The 25,685-nt window shown below is 43.3% G+C and overlaps 1 protein-coding gene across 2 annotated transcripts in view; it reads right to left on the bottom strand.

Annotated features, from left to right (window-relative positions):
- LOC112234358 (glycophorin-C) overlaps positions 1 to 16,911 on the bottom strand; it is a 44,556-nt gene extending 27,645 nt beyond the window's left edge. Inside the window, exons 1-2 of one of the 2 annotated variants that reach the window (XM_024402413.2) lie at positions 16,574 to 16,911; positions 13,594 to 13,805 (exon numbers count right to left, since the gene is read on the bottom strand). In XM_024402413.2, the coding sequence (XP_024258181.1) occupies positions 13,594 to 13,675 (82 nt within the window). In that variant the 5' untranslated portion in view covers positions 13,676 to 13,805; positions 16,574 to 16,911. The remainder of the gene's footprint in view (positions 1 to 13,593; positions 13,806 to 16,573) is intronic. The other variant, XM_024402414.2, reaches the window with a different exon arrangement.
- Between the last annotated feature and the right edge of the window lie 8,774 nt (positions 16,912 to 25,685).

Raw genomic sequence — 25,685 nt, 5'->3', positions numbered from 1 at the left:
CACTCACTTCCGACATCATGAAGTGCTTTGAGAGACTAGTCAAGGACCATATCACCTCCACCCTACCTGACACCCTAGACCCACTCCAATTTGCTTCCCGCCCAAATAGGTCCACAGACGATGCAATCTCAACCACACTGCACACTGCCCTAACCCATCTGGACAAGAGGAATACCTATGTGAGAATGCTGTTCATCGACTACAGCTCGGCATTCAACACCATAGTACCCTCCAAGCTCGTCATCAAGCTCGAGACTCTGGGTCTCGACCCCGCCCTGTGCAACTGGGTACTGGACTTCCTGACGGGCCGCCCCCAGGTGGTGAGGGTAGGCAACAGCATCTCCACCCAGCTGATCCTCAACACTGGGGCCCCACAAGGGTGCGTTCTGAGCCCTCTCCTGTACTCCCTGTTCACCCACGACTGCGTGGCCACGCACGCCTCCAACTCAATCATCAAGTTTGCGGACGACACAACAGTGGTAGGCTTGATTACCAACAACGACGAGACGGCCTACAGGGAGGAGGTGAGGGCCCTCGGAGTGTGGTGTCAGGAAAATAACCTCACACTCAACGTCAACAAAACTAATGAGATGATTGTGGACTTCAGGAAACAGCAGAGGGAACACCCCCCTATCCACATCGATGGAACAGTAGTGGAGAGGGTAGCAAGTTTTAAGTTCCTCGGCATACACATCACAGACAAACTGAATTGGTCCACTCACACAGACAGCATCGTGAAGAAGGCGCAGCAGCGCCTCTTCAACCTCAGGAGGCTGAAGAAATTCGGCTTGTCACCAAAAGCACTCACAAACTTCTACAGATGCACAATCGAGAGCATCCTGGCAGGCTGTATCACCGCCTGGTACGGCAACTGCTCCGCCCACAACCGTAAGGCTCCCCAGAGGGTTGTGAGGTCTGCACAACGCATCACCGGGAGCAAACTACCTGCCCACCAGGACACCTACACCACCCGATGTTACAGGAAGGCCATAAAGATCATCAAGGACATCAACCACGGCTGTGATTATAATCAAAGAGAATTCTCTTGGTAGATAATGCGGTTGGCATTTGATCGTAGGGAATTCTAGGTCAGGTGAACAAATGGACTTGAGTTCCTGTATGTTGTTATGATCACAGCACGACTCGTTAATCATAAAGCTTATACCCCCATCCTTCTTCTTACCAGAACGATGTTTGTTTCTGTCAGCGGTAAGCATGAAGAAACCAGGTGGCGGTACCGACTCTGAAAACGTATCCATGTTTCCGTGAAACAAAGAATGTTACTCTGATGTCTCTCTGGAAGGCTACCCTTGCTCGAGTTTCATGTACCTTGTTGTCAAGAGACTGGACATTGGCGAGTATACTCGGGATAGAGTTCAGTGTGTCAAATTGGAAGGCCTGTTGTCTGGACCTCTGGCAGTCTCTATGGGGGTGCCATAGGGTTCAATTCTCGGGCCGACTCTTTTCTCTGTGTATATCAACGATGCTCTTGCTGCTAGTGATTCTCTGATCCACCTCTACGCAGACGACACCCTTCTGTATACTTCTGCCCCTTCTTTGGACACTGTGCTAACAAACCTCTAAACAAGCTTCAATGCCATAAAACAATCCTTCCGTGACCTCCAACTGCTTTTAAATGCAAGTAAAACTAAGCGCATGCTCTTCAACCGATTGCTGCCCGCACACTCTCGCGCCACTAGCATCACTACTCTGGACAGTTCTGACTTAGAATATGTGGACAACTACAAATACCTAGGTGTCTGGTTAGTCTGTAAACTCTCCTTCCAGACTCACATTAAGCATCTCCAATCCAAAAATAAATCTAGAATTGGCTTCCAATTTCGCAAACAAAGCCTACTTCATTCATGCTGCCAAACATACCCTCGTAAAACTGACTATCCTACCGATCCTTGACTTTGGCGATGTCATTTAAAATAGCCTCAATCACTCTACTCAGTAAACTGGATGTAGTCTATTACAGTGCCATCCGTTTTGTCACCAAAGCCCCATAAACTACCCACCACTGCGACCTGTTTGCTCTCATTGGCTGGTCCTCACTTCATAATCGTTGCCAAACCCACTGGCTCCAGGTCATCTATAAGTCTATGCTAGGGAAAGCCCCGCCTAGCTCACTGGTCACCATAGCAACACCCACCTGTAGCACGCGCTCCAGAAGGTATATTTCACTGGTCACCCATAAACCCAACACTTCCGTTGGCCGCCTGTCCTTCCAGTTCTCTGCTGCCAATGACTGGAATTAATTGCAAAAATCACTGAAGCTGGAGTCTTATATCTCCCTCTCTAACTTTAAGCATCAGCTGTCAGAGCAGCTTACCGATCACTGTACCTGTAAACAGCCAATCGTAAATAGCACACTAGACTACCTCATCCCCATATTGTTACTTATCCTCTTGCTCTTTTGCACCCCATTATCTCTACTTGCACATCATCTTCTGCACGTCTATCACTCCAGTGTTAATGCTAAATTGTAATTAGTTCACCTCCATGGCCTATGTATTGCCTTACCTCCCTACTCTTCTACATTTGCACACACTGTACATAGATTTTTCTATTGTGTTATTGACTGTACGTTTGTTTATGTGTAACTCTGTATTGTTGTTTGTGTCACACTGCTTTGCTTTATCTTGGCCAGGTTGCAGTTGTAAATTATGTTCTCAACTGGTCTACCTGGTCAAATAAAGGTGAAATAAAATGTTTCTAAAAAATAAAATAATGTGACTTGTTAAGAAAATATTTACTCCTGAACTTATTTAGGCTTGCCATAACAATGTGGTTGAATAGTTATTGAATCAAGACATTTCAGCTTTTAATTAGTAATTAATTTCTAACGTTTTGAAAAATATTATTCCACTTTGACATTATGGGGTATTGTGTGTTGGCCAGTGACCAAAAATATAAACGTAATCCATTTTAAATCCATTTTAAATCAGGCTGTAACACAACAAAATGTGGAAAAAGTCGAGGCGTGTGAATCCTTTCTGAAGGCGCTAAACGTCCACACCCTTTCCTGTGTCTTTCTCCTCTTTCTTCCTGGTTTGCAGAGATCTCATCCCTCTCTTTACTGGCTGCCTTGGAGGGTCATATCTGTCTGGAATATAAAATGGAGACTCTATCGCTTCCCACCATATGGCACTGGCAACTGTAGAACACTGCTTTCCCTTTTCCCGTTTCCTGTTCTTCCTTGCCTTGTTGTGTAAAGGCAGCAGTTGTACCATTGCGGACCAGGTAAAGGGGGATTGGGAAGGGTCTGTGCCAGTTTTTTAATGGCTATGAAATCTTATGACAGGATCAGATGACTTGCTTCAGGCATGGTTGAAGCTGATTAAGGACAGATGGTTCCTTGTCCCGTGCTCCACGTTGCCTTACCGCCTATGGGGATGTGTAAAGACGTTTGTTCTCTGCCGGGCTAACTATTGTAGACACAAACAGACAGAACAGTGAATCAGGGAGAGAGACTGAGACAGATAAATAGATAAACAGAACTGTCTAGACCGTGGCAGATAGGTTCAGTGCCTGGCAAAGGCTTTTGCTTTTTCAGAGAAAAGCCTTGAAAGTTTGCTGCCATGGTTTAGACCTATTTAACTGTTTCTCAACTCTGCACCTGTGGAGAACCCTTTTCATTTGATTAATTGAAATATATATATATATATATATATATATATATATATATATATATATATATATATATATATATATATATATGTGTATTTGTAGTTCAAATCTGAACCAACTTTTAGTTATAACTAATAACATTTAGTTTGTGTTTAGATAGTGATGTGTGTGACACTTCGCAGTGGGATTGACACTGCATGGGAGTGCTATAAACATCTCAGAGTTGTCTCTTTTTACCATGGCTGGAATCAATTAAACACCTCTCCTGTCTCCAGATCCTGGCAGACGGACACTCCAAGGGAATTGGAAACTTAGTGGACAGCTATCCTCCAGGACCAGCATCCAGCCTCCCTGCCAGGCCCCTGATTGGCTCTCCCTGGTGTGAAGCTAGCAGCAGCGTGAGGCAGAGAGGGAGAGTGTGAGGTAGTTGGTGATGCTGGGGGCAGCACATCTGTCCTGTTATCTCAGGAGCATTGAGCTGATGGGATTGGGGGGATGGGGGAGGAGACTCTGGGGGGGCTAAGATAAACAGACACTACAGAGATGCCTCTCTGGGATTGTTGTTGGGTCTCTCCCGTCTCGGGACACTGGGTTAGAACTCCCCCATCTCTCCTCAATTCCCTTTTGGACAAATACCTCCAACCCCTGCGGTTCCAAAGCCAACATCCTGCTCCAAGAAGATAGGAAGGGTTATTTACTGTTTACTTTTACTCCAGTTATATTCATTTACTATGTTATTGATTTTTCCAACTACCCCATACATCCAAGCCTCAATCTACAGCTAAATAAAAGAAACTCCAAAATACAGTAAAGTGTCTTAATAGGGTGTTAGGCCATCACAAGCCATCAGAACAGCTTCAATGAACCTTGCCATAGATTCTACAAATGTCTGGAACTCTATCGGAGGGATGGGACACCACTGTGTATCCGAAATTTACTCACGTTTCCTTTATTTTGGCAGTTACCTACAGTTGAAATCGGAAGTTTACATACACCTCAGCCAAATACATTTAAACTCAGTTCAATTCCTGACATTTAGGTCAGTTAGGATCACAACGTTATTTTAAGAATGTGAAATGTCAGAATAATAGTAGAGAGAATGATTTATTTCAGCATCACATTCCCAGTGGGTCAGAAGTTTACATACACTCAATTCGTATTTGGTAGTATTGCCTTTAAAATTATTTAACTTAGGTCAAACGTTTCGGGTAACCTTCCACAAGCTTCCCAAAATAGGTTGGGTGAATTTTGGCCCATTCCTCCTTACAGATCTGGTGTAACTGAGTCAGGTGTGTAGGCCTCCTTGCTCGCACATGCCTTTTCAGTTCTGCCTACACATGTTCTGTAGGATTGAGGTCAGGGCTTGTGATGGCCACTCCAAAACCTTGACTTTGTTGTCCTTAAGCCATTTTGCCACAACTTTGGAAGTATGCTTGGGGTCAATGTCCATTTGGAAGACCGATTTGCAACCAAGCTTTAACTTGATGTTTAACTGATGTCTTGAGATGTTGCTTCAATATATCCACATCATTTCCCCCCCCTCATGATGCCATCTATTTTGTGAAGTACACCAGTCCCTCCTGCAGCAACGCACCCCCACAACATGATGCAGCTACCCCTGTGCTTCAAGGTTGGAATGGTGTTCTTCAGCTTGCAAGCCTTCCACTTTTGTTCATTATGGCCAAACAGTTCTATTTTTGTTTCATGAGACCAGAGGACACTTCTCCAAAAAGTACGATCTTTGTCACCATGTGTAGTTGCAAACCATAGTCTGGCTATTTTATGGCGGTTTTGGAGCAGTGGCTTCTTCCTTGCTGAGCGGCCTTTCAGGTTATGTCGATATAGGAATTATTTTTACTGTGGATATAGATATTTTTGTACCTGTTTTCCTCCAGCATCTTCACAAGGTCCTTTGCTGTTGTTTTGGGATTGATTTGCACTTTTCGCACCAAAGTACATTCATCTCTAGGAGACAGAACGCGTCTCCTTCCTGAGCGGTATGACAGCTGCATGGTCCCATGGTGTATATACTTGCATAATATTGTTTGCACAGATGAGCGTGGTACCTTCAGCCGTTTGGAAATTGCTCCCAAGGATGAACCAGACTTGTGGAGGTCTACAATTCTGTTTCCTGAGGTCTTGGCTGATTTCTTTAGATTTTCCCATGATGTCAAGCAAAGAGGAACTGAGTTTGAAGGTTGGCCTTGAAATACATCCACAGGTACACCTCCAATTGACTCAAAGGATGTCAATTAGCCTATCAGAAGCTTCTAAAGCCATGCCATCCTTTTCTGGAAATTTCCAAGCTGGTTAAAGGCACAGTCAACTTAGTATGTGTCATGTTCTGATCCACTGTGATATATTGAATTATAAGTGAAATCATCTGTCTGTAAACAATTGTTGGAAAAATGACTTGTGTCATGCACAAAGTCGACATACTACATTCCGTCTTAAATGTTATCATTTATTTACATATTGGGGTACCTGAGGATTGATTAGTAACGATATTTGACTTGTTTGAACAAAGTTTATTGGTAACTTTTGGGATTCCTTTGTCTGTATGTTGAACGAGTGGAATGGGTGGATTACTGAATCAAACTCGCCAACTAAACTAACTTTTTGGGGATATAAAGAAGGACTTTATCGAACAAAACAACCATTTGTTGTATAGCTGGGACCCTTGGGATTGCAAACAGAGGAAGATCTTCAAAGGTAAGTGAGTTATTTTATCGCTATTTCTGATTTTTGTGACACCTCTGCTGGTTTGGAAAATGTTTTTAATGCTGGTGTATGCGGTGCGCTGTCCTCAGATAATCGCTTTCACCTTCAAGCCTTTTTGAAATCTGACAAAGTGGTTTGAGTAACACGAAGTTCAGCTTTTAAACAATGTGTGACATTTGTATTTTCACAAATGTTTAATATTACGATTTTTGTATTTTGAATTTTGCACTCTGTAATTTCACCGGATGTTGTCGAGCGGCACGCCTAGCCCAAAGAGGTTTTAACAAGACATTTGTGGAGTGGTTGAAACAAGAGTTTTAATAACTCCAACCTAAGTGTACGTAAACTTCCGACTTCAACTATATATCTCTGCAACACTCTCGTGGTGGAAAAAGTACCAAATTGTGATACCTGAGTAAAAATATTGATACCTTAATAGAAAGTTTAAAAAACTACTTGAGTAAAAGTCTAAAAGTATTTGGTTTTAAATATACTCAAGTATCAAAAGTAAATATAATTGTTAAAATATAGTCAAAAGAAAAAGCAAAAGCAAAAAGCAAAAGTACAAATCACTTAAAATTCCTTAAATGAAGCAACGTAGACAGCACCATTTTGTTTTAAAAATGTACGGATAGCCAGGGGCACACTCCAACACTCAGACATCATTTACAAATTATGCATTTGAGTTTAGTGAGTCAGCCAGATCAGAGGCAGTAGGGATGACCACGTGTTCTCTTCAAAAGTGCGTAAACTGGAATTTTTTCCTGACTTGCTAAGTATTCAAAATGTAAGGAGTACTTTGGGGGGTCAGGGAAATGTGTGGAGTAAAAAGTAGATTATTTTCTAGGCTAGGCGTGTAGTGAAAGTAGTGAGGGATTGTAGTGAAAGTAAAAGTTGTCAAAAATATAATAAGTCAATTAAAGTACAGATACCCCCTTATTAAGTACTTTACAACACTGCTTTCTCTCAGCCTCGCCTGCACTGTTCCCCTCTGTCACTCTCTGATTCTTTATCTTTGTCTGCCTAATTATCTCACTCTCTTTCTCTCACACTCTCACTCTCTCTCCCCCTCTCCTCTCCCTCACTCTTTCTCCCTCCCTCTCACTCTCTCATCTCATCTCGCATCTCCTTTCTCCTTTCTCACTCTCTCTCTCCCTCTTTTCACCTGTCTTCTTTCTTTTGAAAGTAGAGTATTTGTATTTATTTGCTTTGTATTTGTATTTGTTTATTTTTATCAGACTTATTTGTCATACCTTTTGTCTCATCCCTCTCTACCATAAAATGCTTAAATTACTCAAGGAGATTTAATCGTTTTTACAGTCATTTTCTTAATTAGTGCATGCTGTGGCAGACGGCAGGGAGAGGTGAGGGGAGTGGTAATTAAGCGATATCTTGCAGGTAGCTGGCTCCGCCCCCGGGCCTTATATGGATTTCCTGTCCCAACGAGGAAAGGCTGCGAGTCATTAATTAAGCCAGGGAGTGCTTGGGGATAAAGGAGGAAGCAGCCTGCATAAAGGGGCAGAGGAGGTGAGAGAAACAAGAGCGGTGTGAAGAGTGAGAGGAAAGAGAATGAAATCTGTGTGATTGCCCGTTGTGACCTGGACTGTTGGACCCCTGAAAAACGGAACAGACAAAGAGAACGGCTTGTGGACTGTGAGGTGATTGGTGAATTCCCCCTTCTTTCCCCATGTATGAACATACCTAATAAACTTCCCCTTTGCATCCTATTTGTGCTACTGGTGCCTATTTTGTTATTGAACTTGGTGATGTAACCCCACACCTTTGATCTTGCTACAATGCTTATTAGTAACTGGAATAAGCAATTTCATAGATGTGTCAAGTGCAGCGTCTGGTTGCTCCTCATTACAGACCAGCAAATATTCTTTACGTCATCAACATATGATTCACTACAGAACTTATTGTATGACCTCTTAAACTATATTAGGCCCAGCCTTTGGAACTTAGGTTTTTCTACAGTAAAAACCCTGAAGGTCAAAGTAGAGGAAGGGGAAAATCTCCCTCGCTAGCGCCACGGCTGAACGCACTGCTCCAGCAGCCCAAACAATTCAAGGTCCGCTCTGTCATCTCTCAGCTCCTTTGAGACACATGCTTTCATGCTAAAAATGGAGAGTCTCCATTTTTCTGTGTCCTTTCCTTACTGTCTGAGATGCCACATAAAGGTCTCTGAACTACAACAGAGGTTAGTGTGCGGGGGTTAGTGTTCGGGGGTATAGCTCTATCTCCATGTCTGGGGAAAATGATGGCTGCCGTTTTAGGGCCTCCAAACCAACTGTGCTTTTTCACATTGTTTAACTTATTTTGTACATAATGTTGCTGCTACGGGGCCAGATGGATTACCAGGACGTGTACTCAGAGCATGCATAGACCAACTGGTAAGTATATTCATTGGAGGGGACTAAGCACTGACATTTTCAACCTCTCCCTGACCGAGTCAGTAATGCCTACAGGTTTCAATTAGACCACCATAGTCCCTGTGCCAAAGAAAACAAAGGTAACTTGCCTAAATCACTACCACCCCGTACCACTCATGTTGGTAGCCATGAAGGGCTTTGAAAGTCTGGTCATGGCTCACACCAAAACCATCCCGGAAACCCTAGACCCACACCCATTTGCATACCTCCACAGATGATGCATTCTCAATCGCACTCCACACTGCCCTTTTCCACCTGGAGAAAAGGAACACCTATGTGAGAATGCTTTTCATTGACCACAGCTCAGCGTTTAACACAAAAATCATCACTAAGCTAAGGATCCTTGGACTAAACACCTCCCTCTGCAAATGGATCCTGGACTTCCTGATGGACCACCCCAAGGTGGTAAGTGTAGTTAACAACACATCTGCTATGCTGATCCTGAACAAGGGCACCCTTGGGTGCGTGCTTAGTCCCCTCCTGTAAAGCACAAGCACAACTCCAACACCCTCTTTAAGTTTGTTAATGACACAACAGTGGTAGGCCTGATCACAGACAACTGAGACAGCCTATAGGGTGGAGGTCAGAGACCTGGCAGTGTGGTGCCAGGACATCAACCTCTCCCTCAACATGAGCAAGACAAAGGAGATGATCGTAGACGACAGGAGAAGGAGGGCCAAACATGCCCCCATTCACATCGATGGGGCTGTAGTGAAGTGGGTCGAGAGTTTCAAGTTCCTTGGTGTCCACACCACCAACAAACTATTATGGTTCAAACACACCAAGACAGTTGTGAAGAGGGCATGACAACACCTTTTCCCCCTCAGGAGACTGAAAAGATTTGGCATGAGTCCCCAGATCCTCAAAAAGTTCCACAGCTGCACCATCGAGAGCATCCTGACCGGTTGCATCACAGCCTGGTATGGTAACTGCTTGGCCTCCGACCGCAAGGCGCGACAGAGGGTAATGAGTACAGCCCAGTACATCACTGGGTCCAAGCTTCCTGCCATCCAGGACCTGTATACTAGGCGGTCTCAGAGGAAGACCCAGAAAATTGTCAAAGACTCCAGTCACCCAAGTCATAGACTGTTCTCTCTGCTACTGCACGCCAAGCAGACCTGGATCGCCAGACAAGTTTAGGTCCAAAAGGCTCCTTGACAGCTTCTACCCCCAAGCCACAAGACTGCTGAACAATTAATCAAAGGGCCGCCCGGACTATTTACACTGACATGAATATTTGCTTTACTATGCATAGTCACTTTACCCCTACCTACATGTACAAATTACCTCGACTAACCTGTACACCCGCACATTGACTTTGTACCGGTACCCCCTGTATATAGCCTTTGTATTACTTTACCTTGGTACTTTTTATTTTTCACTAGTTTATTTAGTAAAAAAAAACCTCTTATTCTTGAATTCTTGAACTTCATTGTTGGTTAAGCGATTGTAAGTAAGCATTTCACAGTAAGGTCTACACCTGATGTATTTGGGGCATGTGACAAATAACTTTTTATTTGATTTAATGTTTCCATGTCTGTTCTTTGTTGCAAAAAGTTAGCATGGTACAGTACCTACGTGCACCAATAACACACATAGAGGGCCTATTTTCTATAGTAGGCTAATGAGTACTGAGAGCCACCAGACCAGCTGACTGTCAGCCACCGGACCAGCTGACTGTCAGCCACCGGACCAGCTGACTGGCAGCCACCGGACCAGCTGACTGACAGCCACCGGACCAGCTGACTGTCAGCCACCGGACCAGCTGACTGTCAGCCACCGGACCAGCTGACTGTCAGCCACCGGACCAGCTGACTGACAGCCACCGGACCAGCTGACTGTCAGCCACCGGACCAGCTGACTGACAGCCACCGGACCAGCTGACTGTCAGCCACCGGACCAGTTGACTGACAGCCACTGGACCAGCTGACTGACAGCCACCGGACCAGCTGACTGTCAGCCACCGGACCAGCTGACTGACAGCCACCGGACCAGCTGACTGACAGCCAGCAGAGCTGTTTCTGCAAACAAAAAACATCAGGCACCGGCTGCTTCACAGACACTGCTTTTGTACAACTACTACCAGCTGGTTGCAAAACAGATCATTATTCTTCAACACCTATTCAATGTGTCCTGGCCCACAATTGGTGCTTGTTGCAAATGGATTGTTAACAGTCCTGCATACATATAGACGTGTGTGGTTAAATCAACCTTGTATTCAGGGTTGTGTGTGCAGTCAGGGAGTTATAAACTCAAAGCCTTACGTAAAAAACAAACAACAGAATGCCTCACTCTGCCAGTTTTTTATTTGACCTCAGCAACAAGATGTCCCCTACAAGGTCATATTGCAGTCGTACGGAGAAGGATACATCACTACACAAGGATGACTCCAATGCAATGTTATGACTGCCACACACATCTACTTTATTTGAGGTTCACAAACGTTGCCCTGTGCTATAGGTAGGGAATGATTCAACCTGTAGGCATGGTGGCATGTAATTGTCAATTAACATAAAAATTTGCCCCATAGCACTTTAGGAACATCAGCAGCCAAGCTTGATGGCACATTTTATGCTCGCTTAATCATGATCATTTCACAGAGGGAGTTACTGGAGCTCATCCTCACTCAAAAGTGACAAGTCAGTCTCTAAAGTTGGGTCTTTTTCCCGTGGATTCTGAAATAACCGGACCTCTTTTGCTTCAACTTCCTGTCAGTAGTTACTGCACAATATCAAATTAAATCTTAAAGCCCTCAAATATTATTTTACAGATTTTTTTTTGGGGGGGGGGGTGTGCTGAGTAAAATGAATCTGTTACTAGGAGAAATAATAAGTTGTGCAAATCATGTAATGTAGCGGAAGACCATTATATTTCCTGCTGTCGCTCCTCTGTTACCAAAATGAAGTTTTAAAAAAAATGCATCAACAGAAAATAGGAACAGTCAGGTCCTGAAAGACCGATTTATAAATTCTAAAGGCGCTTGCTTCCCTCTCTCCTTGGCCTATAGCTGTCTCTGTCATTGTGTAGCCTACAGGTGTATTGTGTGATAAGACTTGCTATTACATTATTACCTTAAATGTTTGAGAGTACGATGTATGGAGAGAAAACGGGATCTAAGCACTGGCTGGAGAGACACTAACTAAAGCCAATGGCGGACGTGGTAGTGTTCTCTACATTCCAATCACAGCCTCCCTTTGTGGTTCCACCATTTATCAAATCAAATCAAATCAAATCAAATTTTATTTGTCACATACACATGGTTAGCAGATGTTAATGCGAGTGTAGCGAAATGCTTGTGCTTCTAGTTCCGACCATGCAGTAATAACGAACAAGTAATCTAACTAACAATTCCCCCCCCATAAAACTACTGTCTTATACACAGTGTAAGGGGATAAAGAATATGTACATAAGGATATATGAATGAGTGATGGTACAGAGCAGCATAGGCAAGATACAGTAGATGATATCGAGTACAGTATATACATATGAGATGAGTATGTAAACCAAGTGGCATGAGAGTACGACACACTTCCGGCGCCGACAGAGATGGCCGCCTCGCTTCGCGTTCCTAGGAAACTATGCAGTTTTTTGTTTTTTTACGTGTTATTTCTTACACTGGTACCCCAGTGTAATCCTGAAACCCACAGAGATGGATATACACGGTAACTGGCTACTACATTTTCAGCCAGGGATGCTAGGGTACAAGCCTGAGAAATTTGCTTTGCTTCTCATATCCAGTCAGATTAACTGATTGTTTGTCATTGCATCGCTAATGAGAGTGTACATTTTATCTCATGATGCGATTGCGCCTTGTTAAATCAGAGATAAAAGTCCCATTAAACAGCAGTGTTAAAGTGCCTGGTTGTGAGAGCTGTTTTTATCCTGCAGGTTTCTAGTTGCCTCTCTGGCAATGGGTCCCTTGCTGTCAGGCCAGGGCCCAGGGATCTGAGAAGGTCTACATTCACACCTGTCATATCGCCTGGCTGCTCCCTCTCCCCGACACCCGAGGAGACAACAGTAGCATGCACAAGGGACAGCATAGCTGGAGTCTCCCCTGACTTTGAAAAGTGAAAGCATTTCTAACAGACAAGCATCTACCTCCTTTTCCCCCATATTTGTGTGCCTCAGGTATTTTTCTATACATAACCATACACCTCCAGCATCTATTTGGTCTGATAGCAGGTGGCAACCTGTCTGTCAAAGCATATTCAATGATTAATTCAGTTTAACAATTGTATCATTCTTCTTCCTGCTCTGTCAATGTTTGGCCACTTTACAAGGCAGCTCTTGACAGGAAACACATGGGTGGAGTAAAAAAAATGAACAAAAAACCCCTGTCAACTGAACAAAACGGAGTATAATAAAACAGCTGCTTGCTGTTGTTCATTTTCTTTTTCTTATTTTTTCTTAATTGCAACACTCCTGAGCTCCCAGTTATACGAGCAGCACTCAACATGCCTCTTGGACCACCACGTGTTGGATACATGTTATGCTTCAGGAGTTCTCTCTCTCTCAGGGGTCAACAAGGTCAGTGGTCATGTGCTTTACAATGTGGAGTATGGGGAGTTGTCAGGAGTTACAGTACAGCGAGTCTGTTTCAGTACTTCTACTCCAAACTCTTCTCCTTTGTGTTTTACAGTGCAGCAGCAGAGGATGACACAGCAGTCAGTCATTGTGGAATGTCACGCATGCTTAGGGATTATTCTGATCTGCAAGACCCAGGCCACCAGGCAGCTCAGACAGGTAAAGAGTGGTGTGGTGTGTGGTGGTTCAACGGTACCAGACCTGACCGTGGAAGAATACTCACTGGTTGGCATGAGTTGTGTCATAGCTTCTGGTTTCGCTTGGTCCGGGGTTGCGTTAAAGGCCACAGCCGTGGAGTTCTCCATGTCGAGCAGAGCGGGTGTCAGGCAGGACGTCAGGAGAGGGGGATTGAGCGGGACAGCTGACAGGGAGAGGAAGAGAAGGAGAAAGAGAGAGAGCAATAGAGAGATGGAATTTGGAGGGTAAAGGGGGATCCTGAAGGAGGAGTGTAGGGGTGTTACTTGGGTTCTGTATCAAATCTCTATAAGAATAGAAGTCAGGGGAAATAGTATATTCATCTCTCAATCCTTCTTCTTAGCCTGTTTGGTATAGGTGAAATAAACTTCTACTGAGCACACACACACACACACATACACACACACACACACACACACACACACACACACACACACACACAGTTGCGCTGTTGCACTCACTAGATCATGCTGTTCTGTCCCAGACTTAGGTATATGAATAACAGATCACATCTCTCATTTCTAAATAGACAATATCTAAGAAGTTTTGCAAGTATCTCACTCCAAACTGTCAATCAAATCACAGTGGGTCGTGGCTCACCAAGAATCTGAGGCTACCTATCCTATTCCATTCCCTTGGACGTAGTCCATAATCCCTCCTCCCTCCCTCTGCTTCCCTGTATCTGCAGCCTGCTGCTGACCCAACACCTTTCTAACAAACAGAGGAAGTGCAGCTTTGAGGAAGCATGGAGCCCAGCCTTATCATAGTCAAACAGTCAGATATACAGTATACTCTTGAGAGCTGAATAACTCTCCACTTTACCCCCCTCACCCCTGTCTGTCCTGTCTGCTGTCTCCCCTGTCTGTCCTGTCTGCCGTCTCCCCTGTCTGCCGTCTCCCCTGTCTGTCCTGACTGCCATCTCCCCTGTCTGTCCGGTCTGCCGTCACCCTGTCTCCCCTGTCTGCTGTCTCCCCTGTCTCCCCTGTCTGCCGTCTCCCTGTCTGTCCGGTCTGCCGTCACCCTGTCTCCCCTGTCTGCTGTCTCCCCTGTCTGCCGTCTCCCCTGTCTGCCGTCTCCCCTGTCTGCTGTCTCCCCTGTCTGTCCTGTCTGCCGTCTCCCCTGTCTGCCGTCTCCCTGTCTGCCGTCTCCCCTGTCTGCTGTCTCCCTTGTCTCCCCTGTCTGCTGTCTCCCCCGTTTCTCCTGTCTGCTGTCTCCCTGTCTGTCCTGTCTGCCGTCTCTCCGTCTCCCCTGTCTGTCCTGTCTGCCGTCTCCCCTGTCTCCCCTGTCTGCCGTCTCCCCTGTCTGTCCTGTCTGCCGTCTCCCCTGTCTGCCGTCTCCCCTGTCTACCGTCTCCCCTGTCTGCTGTCTCCCCTGTCTGTCCTGTCTGCCCTGTCTGTCCTGTCTGCCGTCTCCCTGTCTGTCGTGTCTGCCATCTCCCCTGTCTGCCGTCTCCCTGTCTGTCCTGTCTTCCGTCTCCCTGTCTGTCTGTTGTGTCTGCCTGTCTCCCTGTCTGCCGTCTCCCCTGTCTACCGTCTCCCTGTCTACCGTCTCCGCTGTCTGTCCTGTCTGCCATCTCCCTATCTGTCCTGTCTGCCGTCTCCCTGTCTGTCCTGTCTTCCGTCTCCCCTGTCTGTTGTGTCTGCCGTCTCCCCTGTCTGCCGTCTCCCCTGTCTACTGTCTCCCCTGTCTACCGTCTCCGCTGTCTGTCCTGTCTGCCATCTCCCCTATCTGTCCTGTCTGCCGTCTCCCCTGTCTGTCCTGTCTGCCGTCTCTCCTGTCTGTCCTGTCTGCCGTCTCCCCTGTCTGTCCTGTCTGTCCTGTCTACTTCTCTTCCTATGTTACTCAGTCAGCCTCTCTTATGTCACAATAGACGATCTTCTGTGTGATCAAGCTTCCTCTGTTCAAAGGAATAATGAATGTGTCTAACGGTCTAATATTTTGGCCTTTGTGCTTTGAAAGTAAGAGCGGATGCGACTACAGAACATTAGGTTTCTACGTGCTTCTACACCTGCATTGCTTGCTGTTTGGGGTTTTAGGCTGGGTTTCTGTACAGCACTTTGAGATATCAGCTGATGTACGAAGGGCTATATAAATAAATTTGATTTGATTTGATTTAGGTTCAGCACGCACGGCAGGTGTGATGCTCTGACATCACCATGGTTACACAGAAAATGTCAGTAACAGTAATCAACTTGATTGGGACCGAATGTCCTGGATCATTTCATCTCAGAACTGCTGTGTCTTGGAGAGTCTTGCAGTACCCAACCAATGTTAGTAAACAATCAAAATGTTTTGACTCCAGGGTCTCTTGTAGAATCCAAGCATTCATTCTGAACTTAATTTACCACAGAAGTAATTTTGAACAACGTTTTCAGTGTCTGGTGTCTAACGGCTGACTGGGTGCCACTACGAGGACCAGATGTCAAACCCAGCTGCACTGTCACATGAGCTGAAAGGGCAGTTTGACTTTCGTTTTCATAAAAACGCAGACTACTGCATCTTAGATGCATAGACCTATGTAGGTTATTGTACATACCACTGTCTGCCTCCATTATAACTTAACAGAAGTGTCTTATGTGAGGAGACACAGGCACGCTTTGACCAATGTTGAGGTGAGAAAAGAGTCTTGTGGATGTCACAAATCTCCAAATGGAAATGGTAGCTTGTGTGAGTAAACAACCAATCAACAAGTTGCCTCGTCATTTCCTCCTTCAATAATAGCTATGATGTCACCGTATAGTATATCTCTGCCTTCACCGGCTCTTTTATTATGACAACACGTCATCTGTCAAGAGCCGTCTCAGACCGTTCTCACTCGGCCCCTGTCCAGGGGAGACGGTAGACAGGGGAGACGGCAGACAGGGGAGACGGCAGACAGGGGAGACGGCAGACAGGGGAGACGGCCCCTGTCCAAATGATCCTCTAACAGCATTAATGCTGAGAAGAAGAAAAAAAACATACTTTAGAAGTAGTTTTCACAAAGGACCTTAAAAGGAGCATGCACTCACCAAATTTCCAGAGCTGCACAGCACCACGTTTCCAAGAATTCCTGCCTACACTCTCTAACTCCACTCTTCAAGAAGAAACTGTTATTCAGAACAGAGCAACAGAATATTTAAAGTCAGTCAGTCCTCCCTTTTCACCAACCTTTCACCTTATATCGTTCACTCAAATACTGTCTGTAGACAACACTCCTTTTTAAAAATCTCGCCCTGAAAACCGGGTGTGCTGTGCAGCATGTGAACTGTACTTTTCCCCCCCAGTGCCTGTAAACTCAATCCCCTAACTAATGATCTCTTCTGCTCAACCAATGGACCGAGAGGCCCCTCCCAGCAACAAGCAAATGATTCCCAAGTTTCATTTAGGCCAGGGTAGGCTAGAGGGAGGAGACAGGAAGAGGGAGGAGAAGAAGGGGTAGGGCATTGACTATCCAAAATGTAGTCTGTGAAGGACTGCCGTTGACTGTTAAGGCTGTGGACCGAGCAGAAACACATTCATCATGGGATTTATGTAGTCCAGAACCCTGGGATCGATTCGGGGGCAAGGTTTGCTCAAACTGACATGAAGGAGCAATAACAAAGGGTCACCCCAGTATTGTTTTGGTAAACAGCTGAGGGATATGACTGGAACATTTGAACCTCTCTCAAATTCATTAAACAGAGCTGTGGATCCAAGGACTGACAATACATTATATCAAAATTATAGTTTTAACCATGTTTTGAGGGTTTACAATTTCTTTACAATACATTTTTTGACAAACAAAGAAAAGCAAGCTCATATTTGGCTTCCGATGTGGTACAACTGTTGAACAAAGCTCGTAAGTTGTATTTATCAAGAATCAATGGGTCAATAATGAATTTTAAAGTCCAAAAATGGATGTACCAATAGCAGATTGCCCCATTAACAGAGAGGATTTTGAGCCTATAGGGAATTAAATCCATGGCTCTAGAGTTACAGTTGCGTGGAATGAGGGAGAGCGATGAGAGAACGGGACAGGAATGTGAACAGCTGCACAATACTTAGGGAGAGTTCATCCAAACGCCATCTCCAGTTGCACTACACAGAACATGTAGCAAGAACAGTGCAAACCATATCTGCCTCTGTTATCATTCTGGAAAAGATTCTAAAGAATTCTTCAGGTGTTCTAAGACTAACGAGGGATATTATCCAATCAGATTATTAAGACTTAATGCACTCTCCCTACAGTAGATGTCGACTTTCGTTTGGTCTGATGTATCAAGTCTGTTGTCAACCTGGCAATTTAAACATGCTATTCACTCAGTGTAACAATCGTTGAAAAGTGTATTCATGTAACACATAATACGTTAGCTCCAACTCGAAGCCAGAATCCTTTTTAATGGCCATGCTTGGCTCATTATGCGCGGTCAACTTTCACCTCAGCAAGACTCGATTGTGAACATAACCAATCCATGACTGAATGACAAAGAGGTGGGAGATATGTATCTGATCTCCATGTGTCAGTTCATTCTCATTATTCCTGACTTCTGCAGAGATCCTCTGCCAAGCTCGAAGCTAATCTCGTCCTTCTCTATTCATGTTCCACGTCCCACAGACTACATAGAACCTAGGTGTCTTTCATCTCTGCACAAGGACCCAACTATACGATTCTGAGATTACTGAATTATGCATAGAAAATTGGCATGATTACACAACAATACCCTCAACACAGCAAAACATGTTTTGAAAGGATGACGTCATCTTTTCATGATCAAAGTAGGAAGGTAGGCTAAGGGTATTGCCTTACTACTGACGGTCAATGAGGCAATAGACTGAATATATAATTTTAGATTGAGCCAAGAATGCTATACCCATGAATGCATCAATGATGGCTTTGTTACATCTACTCAATAAACACTAACTGACAATTAATGTTTAATCTTGTTTTGTTAAACCACCATTTCAAACATTTATTTTATTGTCCTTTGCTTATATTTAGAAAATATTTCCTTCGGCGCATTCATCTGGTTAGTGGCAAAGAGAAACGTTGAGGTATGAAAAAAGGCAGGTGTTGTTTGGTGTTGTTTGGTTCAGGTGCCCTGAACATGTGGGATCTGTGTCTGTGAATCTAGTGGCACTACCACTAGGTGTAGATGGGGACAACTTCAATAGGTTTCCTGTTTCATGACACATTTAAAAAAAAATCTTGTGCTGCTCCAAGCCTAAGATAATAAGATATATGTTAACATTGTTTTAACATGTTTGTACTAAAATAAGAATTGACAATGCACCACCTCCACATCTTTTTCAGGGGATGTCTGAACTCATTGTCTCGGTTTACAGTTGACAAACATCTTTATTCCTCCCTGTCTGATTTTCTAGGGTGTTTGTTTTCTGAGAGCGATAATATTTCTTATTCAACAGCATTATATTCATTTTGACATATACATGCAGTGGGATTGCTCATCAATCTGGCCATATATCTAAGATGTCTTGCACTCTATAAAATACTTTTCTCTGGCTCTACTTCCACACCGACACACACGATTTGACTAAACCCTTCTGGCAAATTCTTAAATCATTTTGGGTGGCAGGGTAGCCTAGTGGTTAGAGCGTTGGACTAGTAACCAGGAGGTTGCAAGTTCAAATCCCTGAGCTGACAAGGTACAAATCTGTTGTTCTGCCCCTGAACAGGCAGTTAACCCACTAGGCTGTCATTGAAAATAAGAATTTGTTCTAAACTGACTTGCCTAGTTAAATAAAGGTAAAAAATAAAAAAGAAATCTTCATGACCCAATCTTCCTATCTAGGTTTGTTCAAGTGCCTCTTGATTGCCACGACTTCACTTCTGTCTTGCTCAAGCATTGTTGTCAACTTCAACTCTGTGTTCCTGAAGCATTGTTGTCAACCCAACCTGGTAAATGGTAAACAATTTTTTATTTTTTATTTTATTTGATCAGGTTGACTGAGAATACATTATCATTTGCAGCAGCGACTTGGGAAATAGTTTCAGGAAAAAAGACAATTGGAAACTGGATGTAATTGTATTACCTGTAATACATTTAATGTTCAGTTTTTCATTAAATAAAGACCAGAATCAGTAACTAACAGAGAAGGAAAGATCACCCCCTGTCTTTTAATCACATACTGTACGTTTTATTTTCTCTGTAGCTGAGGAATAGTATCTAAGAAACAAGCCTCAGACTCACCGATAGACAGGAAAATATCTAATACTATGGGGTTCACAACCTGCTTATATACAAAATAATAGTAATAAACAGAAATACAGGCCAAATGTAATTTATCCTGAAATAAGTGAATCGAGGCTGTTTAAAGATAAAAAGTGAGTTATATTGTACACATCACCCATTGAGCGGAGAGTGTTGCGGGGGTCCTCGACACATTGATGGACTGCAATTTAAATAAAGCTTGGCTAGCTGGAACTGAATAGCTTTTTAATTGCAGTCATTTTCTTTAAAAAATGGGGGTGACTGGTGACTGTCAGGGACTACAGATGCCAGGCAAACAGTTTTTATATCCGTCTTGGTGGCACCAGATGTTTGCCTGCCATTTTAGCTATTACATTAATTACCTAGAAACCTCATTGTTTCACTGCATGCATTGAGTTACTGAAGTGGTGATACTAAACATGAGCATAAAAGCTCATTTATTTGCATCACCTACCCTCGTGAATTTACACAGTCACAGAGCATGGCATGCTAAGTGATAAGAATAACACATATCAGTCATATCATATGCAGTGATGAAGTGTCTGCATACTGTAGGTTCCTGTAGTAGTCTGATATTTACAGTAGCTAACACCATATAACCCCACAACCCTGATATATACCTAACCCAATATAATAGCCTGATATATACCTAACCCAATATAATAGCCTGATATATACCTAACCCAATTTAATAGCCTGATATATACCTAACCCAATATAATAGCCTGATATATACCTAACCCAATTTAATAGCCTGATATATACCTAACCCAATTTAATAGCCTGATATATACCTAACCCAATTTAATAGCCTGATATATACCTAACCCAATTTAATAGCCTGATATATACCTAACCCCATATAATAGCCTGATATATACCATCACTGGGACCAAGCTTCCTGCCATCTAGGACCTCGAAATGTCTATTAAAAGGTGTCAGAGGAAGACCCTAAAGATTGCCAAAGACTCCAGCCACCCAGTCATAGACTGTTCTCTCTGCTAACGCGCGGCAATCGGTACTGAAGCGCCAAGTCTAGGTCCAAAAGGCTTCTTAACAGCTTCCACCCCCAAGCCATAAGGCTTGCTGAACAGCTAATCAAATGGCTACCCGTACTATTTACATTGAACTTCCTTTTTTATGCTGCTGCTACTTGCTGTTTATCTAAGCATAGTTACTTTACCCCTACCTACATGTACATATTACCTCAATTACCTTGACTAACCTGTACCCCCGCACATTGACTCTGTACCAGTACCCCTGTATATAGCCTCGCTGTTGTTATTTTATTCTTGCTCTTTTATTTTTTACTTTAGTTTATTTAGTAAATATTTTTCTTAACTCTTATTCTTCTTAAAACTGCATTGTTGGTTAAGGGCTGGTAAGTAAGCATTTCACAGTATGGTCTACACCTGATGTATTCGGCACATATGACAATGTCATGGATCCCTCTGGAACTGTGTCATTACACACACCTGGTCCCCATTTCCCTGATTGTAATTGTATAAATGTGCCCTTTGTTTCATCATTGGGCTGTCGATTATTGTTCCAATGTCCGTTGGTTGTGTGAGTACCTGTGCTGTGTTGTTTTGGCTTTCGTGCTGCATGTATTGTGCAGATGATTACGGATCTCGAGCGCGCGTGTGTTACTGGTCTCGCCCCAGTGTATTTATTTGGGGAACTCCTCGCTCTTTTGTTTGGGTTTCTACCCTGTGTTTTGTATATGTATTTGTTTGTTCTTCGTCCTAGTGCATTTACAGTAGATGGCACACTGTAATTTTGGTAAATAAAAAAACCTATTACGCATTCCTGTACCTGTCTCCCGATCCCTTTAAACCGACGTGACAGACAAATAAAATTTGATCGGATTTTCATTTGATAACTACCTAACACCAAATAACCACTTATAATAGCCTGGTCTATACCTAACCTCAACACCCCATCAACCCTAGAGATGTGTAGAAATAGACCCATGTGAGCTAAATTGTATTTTTTTAAAATTATTCAAGATCAGCATTCTCTGGTTACTGTATCTTCATCTCTAGTGAAGGTGTTGCTGCCTTGTGCAGTAAAACCCAGATCTCTGTTCCATTAGTGAGATGGGCTAGTTGTCGTTTAAGTGATAATGCCCAAGAAGCCGGTGTTCGGAGGATGTTTTCAGGCCTGAGACGAAGTCCAATATGTCCTCCAAACACCGGGCATTATCACTTTTATTCAACGGGTTACCAACATATTCAAATAATTATTGACATATTTTCATTAAAAACGTTATATTTTGATTAATTTATTCATACTATTTCATCCTTCCACAAGATATAGTCCCAAAACAAATCTACGGTTGCTACCCAAGCCCACTGGTTGTTTGTTCTATTGATTCAGTTGAAAGAGACCTATGGACGCAGTGTGCCATCCCAGTCGTTTGTTCTAAATGTTACACTGCCATACTGGCTGGCAACATTCTTATCCCTTGCTTGCTAGCTAGCCAACTACGGCTAACTTACAGACACGTCAGACAGAATAACAACAGTAGCTGCATTTGTTTAAGCTGTTTTCTAGTGACATTAATTTGGATACATCCATAACAATGAGCTAATGAGGCGCGATTTCACCTGGATTAGAAAATGTGCTCTCTCGTCAGGACACTGTTGTTCAGAGGAGCTAGCCAACAACACAGCTAACACAATCACTGTTGTTCAGAGGAGCTAGCCAACAACACAGCTAACACAATCACTGTTGTTCAGAGGAGCTAGCCAACAACACAGCTAACACAATCACTGTTGTTCAGAGGAGCTAGCCAACAACACAGCTAACACAATCACTGTTGTTCAGAGGAGCTAGCCAACAACACAGCTAACACAATCACTGTTGTTCAGAGGAGCTAGCCAACAACACAGCTAACACAATCACTGTTGTTCAGAGGAGCTAGCCAACAACACAGCTAACACAATCACTGTTGTTCAGAGGAGCTAGCCAACAACACAGCTAACACAATCACTGTTGTTCAGAGGAGCTAGCCAACAACACAGCTAACACAATCACTGTTGTTCAGAGGAGCTAGCCAACAACACAGCTAACACAATCACTGTTGTTCAGAGGAGCTAGCCAACAACACAGCTAACACAATCACTGTTGTTCAGAGGAGCTAGCCAACAACACAGCTAACACAATCACTGTTGTTCAGAGGAGCTAGCCAACAACACAGCTAACACAATCACTGTTGTTCAGAGGAGCTAGCCAACAACACAGCTAACACAATCACTTCAAACTGAAGCTGGAAAGACTGCAAACTAGCTGCACTTCATTTTGTTGTACATATATTTTGTTATATATATATATATATCCATAAAAATGATGCCAGCTGATTCATGATTTTGACTGGCTGAGAAACGCTGCCTGCCTCTCTCTCTCGTCCCGACTCCTGACCCCTGCATGTTCATTACTGGACAGTTGGAGATCAACTTTCAATATTGAAACAATGTTGCAAATGTCGGAGAGACAGACAGCAAGGTTTATACAAATCTCCGCTGTTGAGAACTAAATGTTAATCTAAAAGAAACGTGAGGTAATGTCTAGATGCTTTTCATAGTGGAGATCAAGTTTATAACTTCCCTGCCTGGGCTGATGAGACAGTGGATTGCTCAGTCAGATGGAACAGAGTAAATAGGCATTTTAACGTCATATATTTAGCCGGTGGTAACTTGTGGAGTAGACACCGCCTGGAATGCACTTTTAACCAATCAGCATTCAGGATTAGACCCACCTGTTGTATAAAATTAGTGAAAACACTGCTCCATTTACACAGACAGGCCGGTCCAGGAAGACTTCTGATGATTGGTTCTGGAGACACACACACGCACAAACACACACACACACACACGATTCGGGAGTAAATTGAGCAAACTATGATTCAACGGTGTTATTGCGTATGAAAGTGTAATCGCTGCGAATATATTTCTCATCTCTGTTCCCATGGTGATGCTGACTAAACATGGAGAATAGTTTTGTCAGTATTCTTCAAAGGATACATTTTCTGAACTAATGCATAACACCACTGTAACAGCACATCACATCACAGCATCTCGCTAACGAACATGCCTGTTTTAACATGCAGTACTCACAAGTTTAAAACTCCTCCCATGTACTTACATCCGCTTCAACGTACTAATTTCTTCTATCTTCATTTTGGTGATTGAATCTGTTATTCTCTTAATTACTTCACTCCAACCCTCTCTCAATTCCCTCTGTCCATGTGCAATTGAACAAAGTGTATCCTGTGCCTAATTCAACTTTGTACAGTATGTCCTTATTTATTCTACATTTTAAAACATATTTAATAAGTGTCTAATTGAATCAAAATACAAACTCAAAGGACACAGCTCTAATGGTTTTTTATTTTTTTTATTTAACTAGGCAAGCCAGTTAAGAACAAATTCTTATTTTACAATGATGGCCTACCGGGGAACAGTGGGTTAACTTGCCTTGTTCAGGGGCAGAACGACATATTTTTACCTTGTCAGCTCGGGAATTCGATCCAGCAACCTTTCGGTTACTGGCCCAACACTCTAACCACAGGCTACCTGCCACCCTGATGGGGTTCAGCTCTAATGGGGTTCAGCTCTAATGGGTTTCAGCTCTAATGGGGTTTACCTCTAACGGGGTTCAGCTCTAATGGGGTTCACCTCTAATGAGTTTCAGCTCTAACGGGGTTACCAACTTTAGTGGTAAAAAAATCATTTTTAGCAAAAAAATAACTTCAAGGAGTTGGTCTGAAGGTGCCCTCTGATGTCACCACCCCCCCCAACACTTGTCCCATATCATGAGGTGAAAAGAACGACTGGACTGCTACTTTAAACAGTGGATAACATTTATTTTAAACAGAGATTTATTTCACTAGAGTAAGACAAAGATGACATCATCACATGCAGAGTTCTGTGTTAAGTTTTCATTATTCTTTTTCTGAGAAACTTGAGATAATGGCAGGATGAGATGTGATAGGTGACACAGACAGTACACCCAGTGGGGATTCTCAGTGTTGGCATTTGGGGCTTGACTGTACTAGTGTCTCGTCAGGTGCCGGAGGCCGATACCAGATAGAGAAATGAGGAAGGTAAAGCACAGTAGGATGGAATAGAACTGATGTCAAACTTGAAACCATAGAAATACAATTCTATTTCTATACCTGAAGCAGTGGGAGGTGGAAAATTACAGGCATCATTTCTCTGAGTGCAGCCCTTCTGTTTCAAAGTTAAATCTGTTTAAAATGAGAGTAGTTAGCAATGTTTTCCTGATTTCACGTTGACTATATAATTGAGTTTCAGCAGTCTCCTGCAAAATGAAAATGCACATTCCATATAATATGTACAAATATACAATTTGAATAGAAAACACACGACCATTTAAATCAACATTCCCTGGTGGGTGTACCGGCGACCATCTTTGAAGTACAATTCAGAAAATTCAGAATAATTATTCAAAATCTTAATTTCTCCCCCCTCTTATTGTTATTGAGGTGACATGATTAACTCTTACTAATCAACTCTAGATGAACAACACACATATATAAAGAGAGATGTTACAGTCCACTTTGCAGGGAAGGACCCATTTCCACCAATAACTTGCTATCTCCTACCCCCATCGCCCAACACTAGCAGGTCATATACTGTACTCTACATCCTGCTTCTGCCAGTCACAGGCAATCAGTCAGTTACTTGACCTGTTATATCTTATGGCCTGTTGAAACCTGTGATTCCTACTTTACTCGTAACATGACTGTCCTTTACCTTCGTTGAAAAATATTCTCCAACATTGTCTCACTCGTCAAAATGTCCTTGATTCGTGGTAGGGAGTGGGGGGAAATAGTTTGAAAGCTGCACGCTCACAATTAGTACGGGGAGACTGGGGGAAGTGACATATTTGGTATTTTCGTCTACTA

This window comes from Oncorhynchus tshawytscha, linkage group LG26 (genome assembly GCF_018296145.1).
Source record: "Oncorhynchus tshawytscha isolate Ot180627B linkage group LG26, Otsh_v2.0, whole genome shotgun sequence".
Taxonomy (NCBI): Eukaryota; Metazoa; Chordata; class Actinopteri; order Salmoniformes; family Salmonidae; genus Oncorhynchus; species Oncorhynchus tshawytscha.
This window is presented reverse-complemented; position numbering and strand designations above follow the sequence as displayed.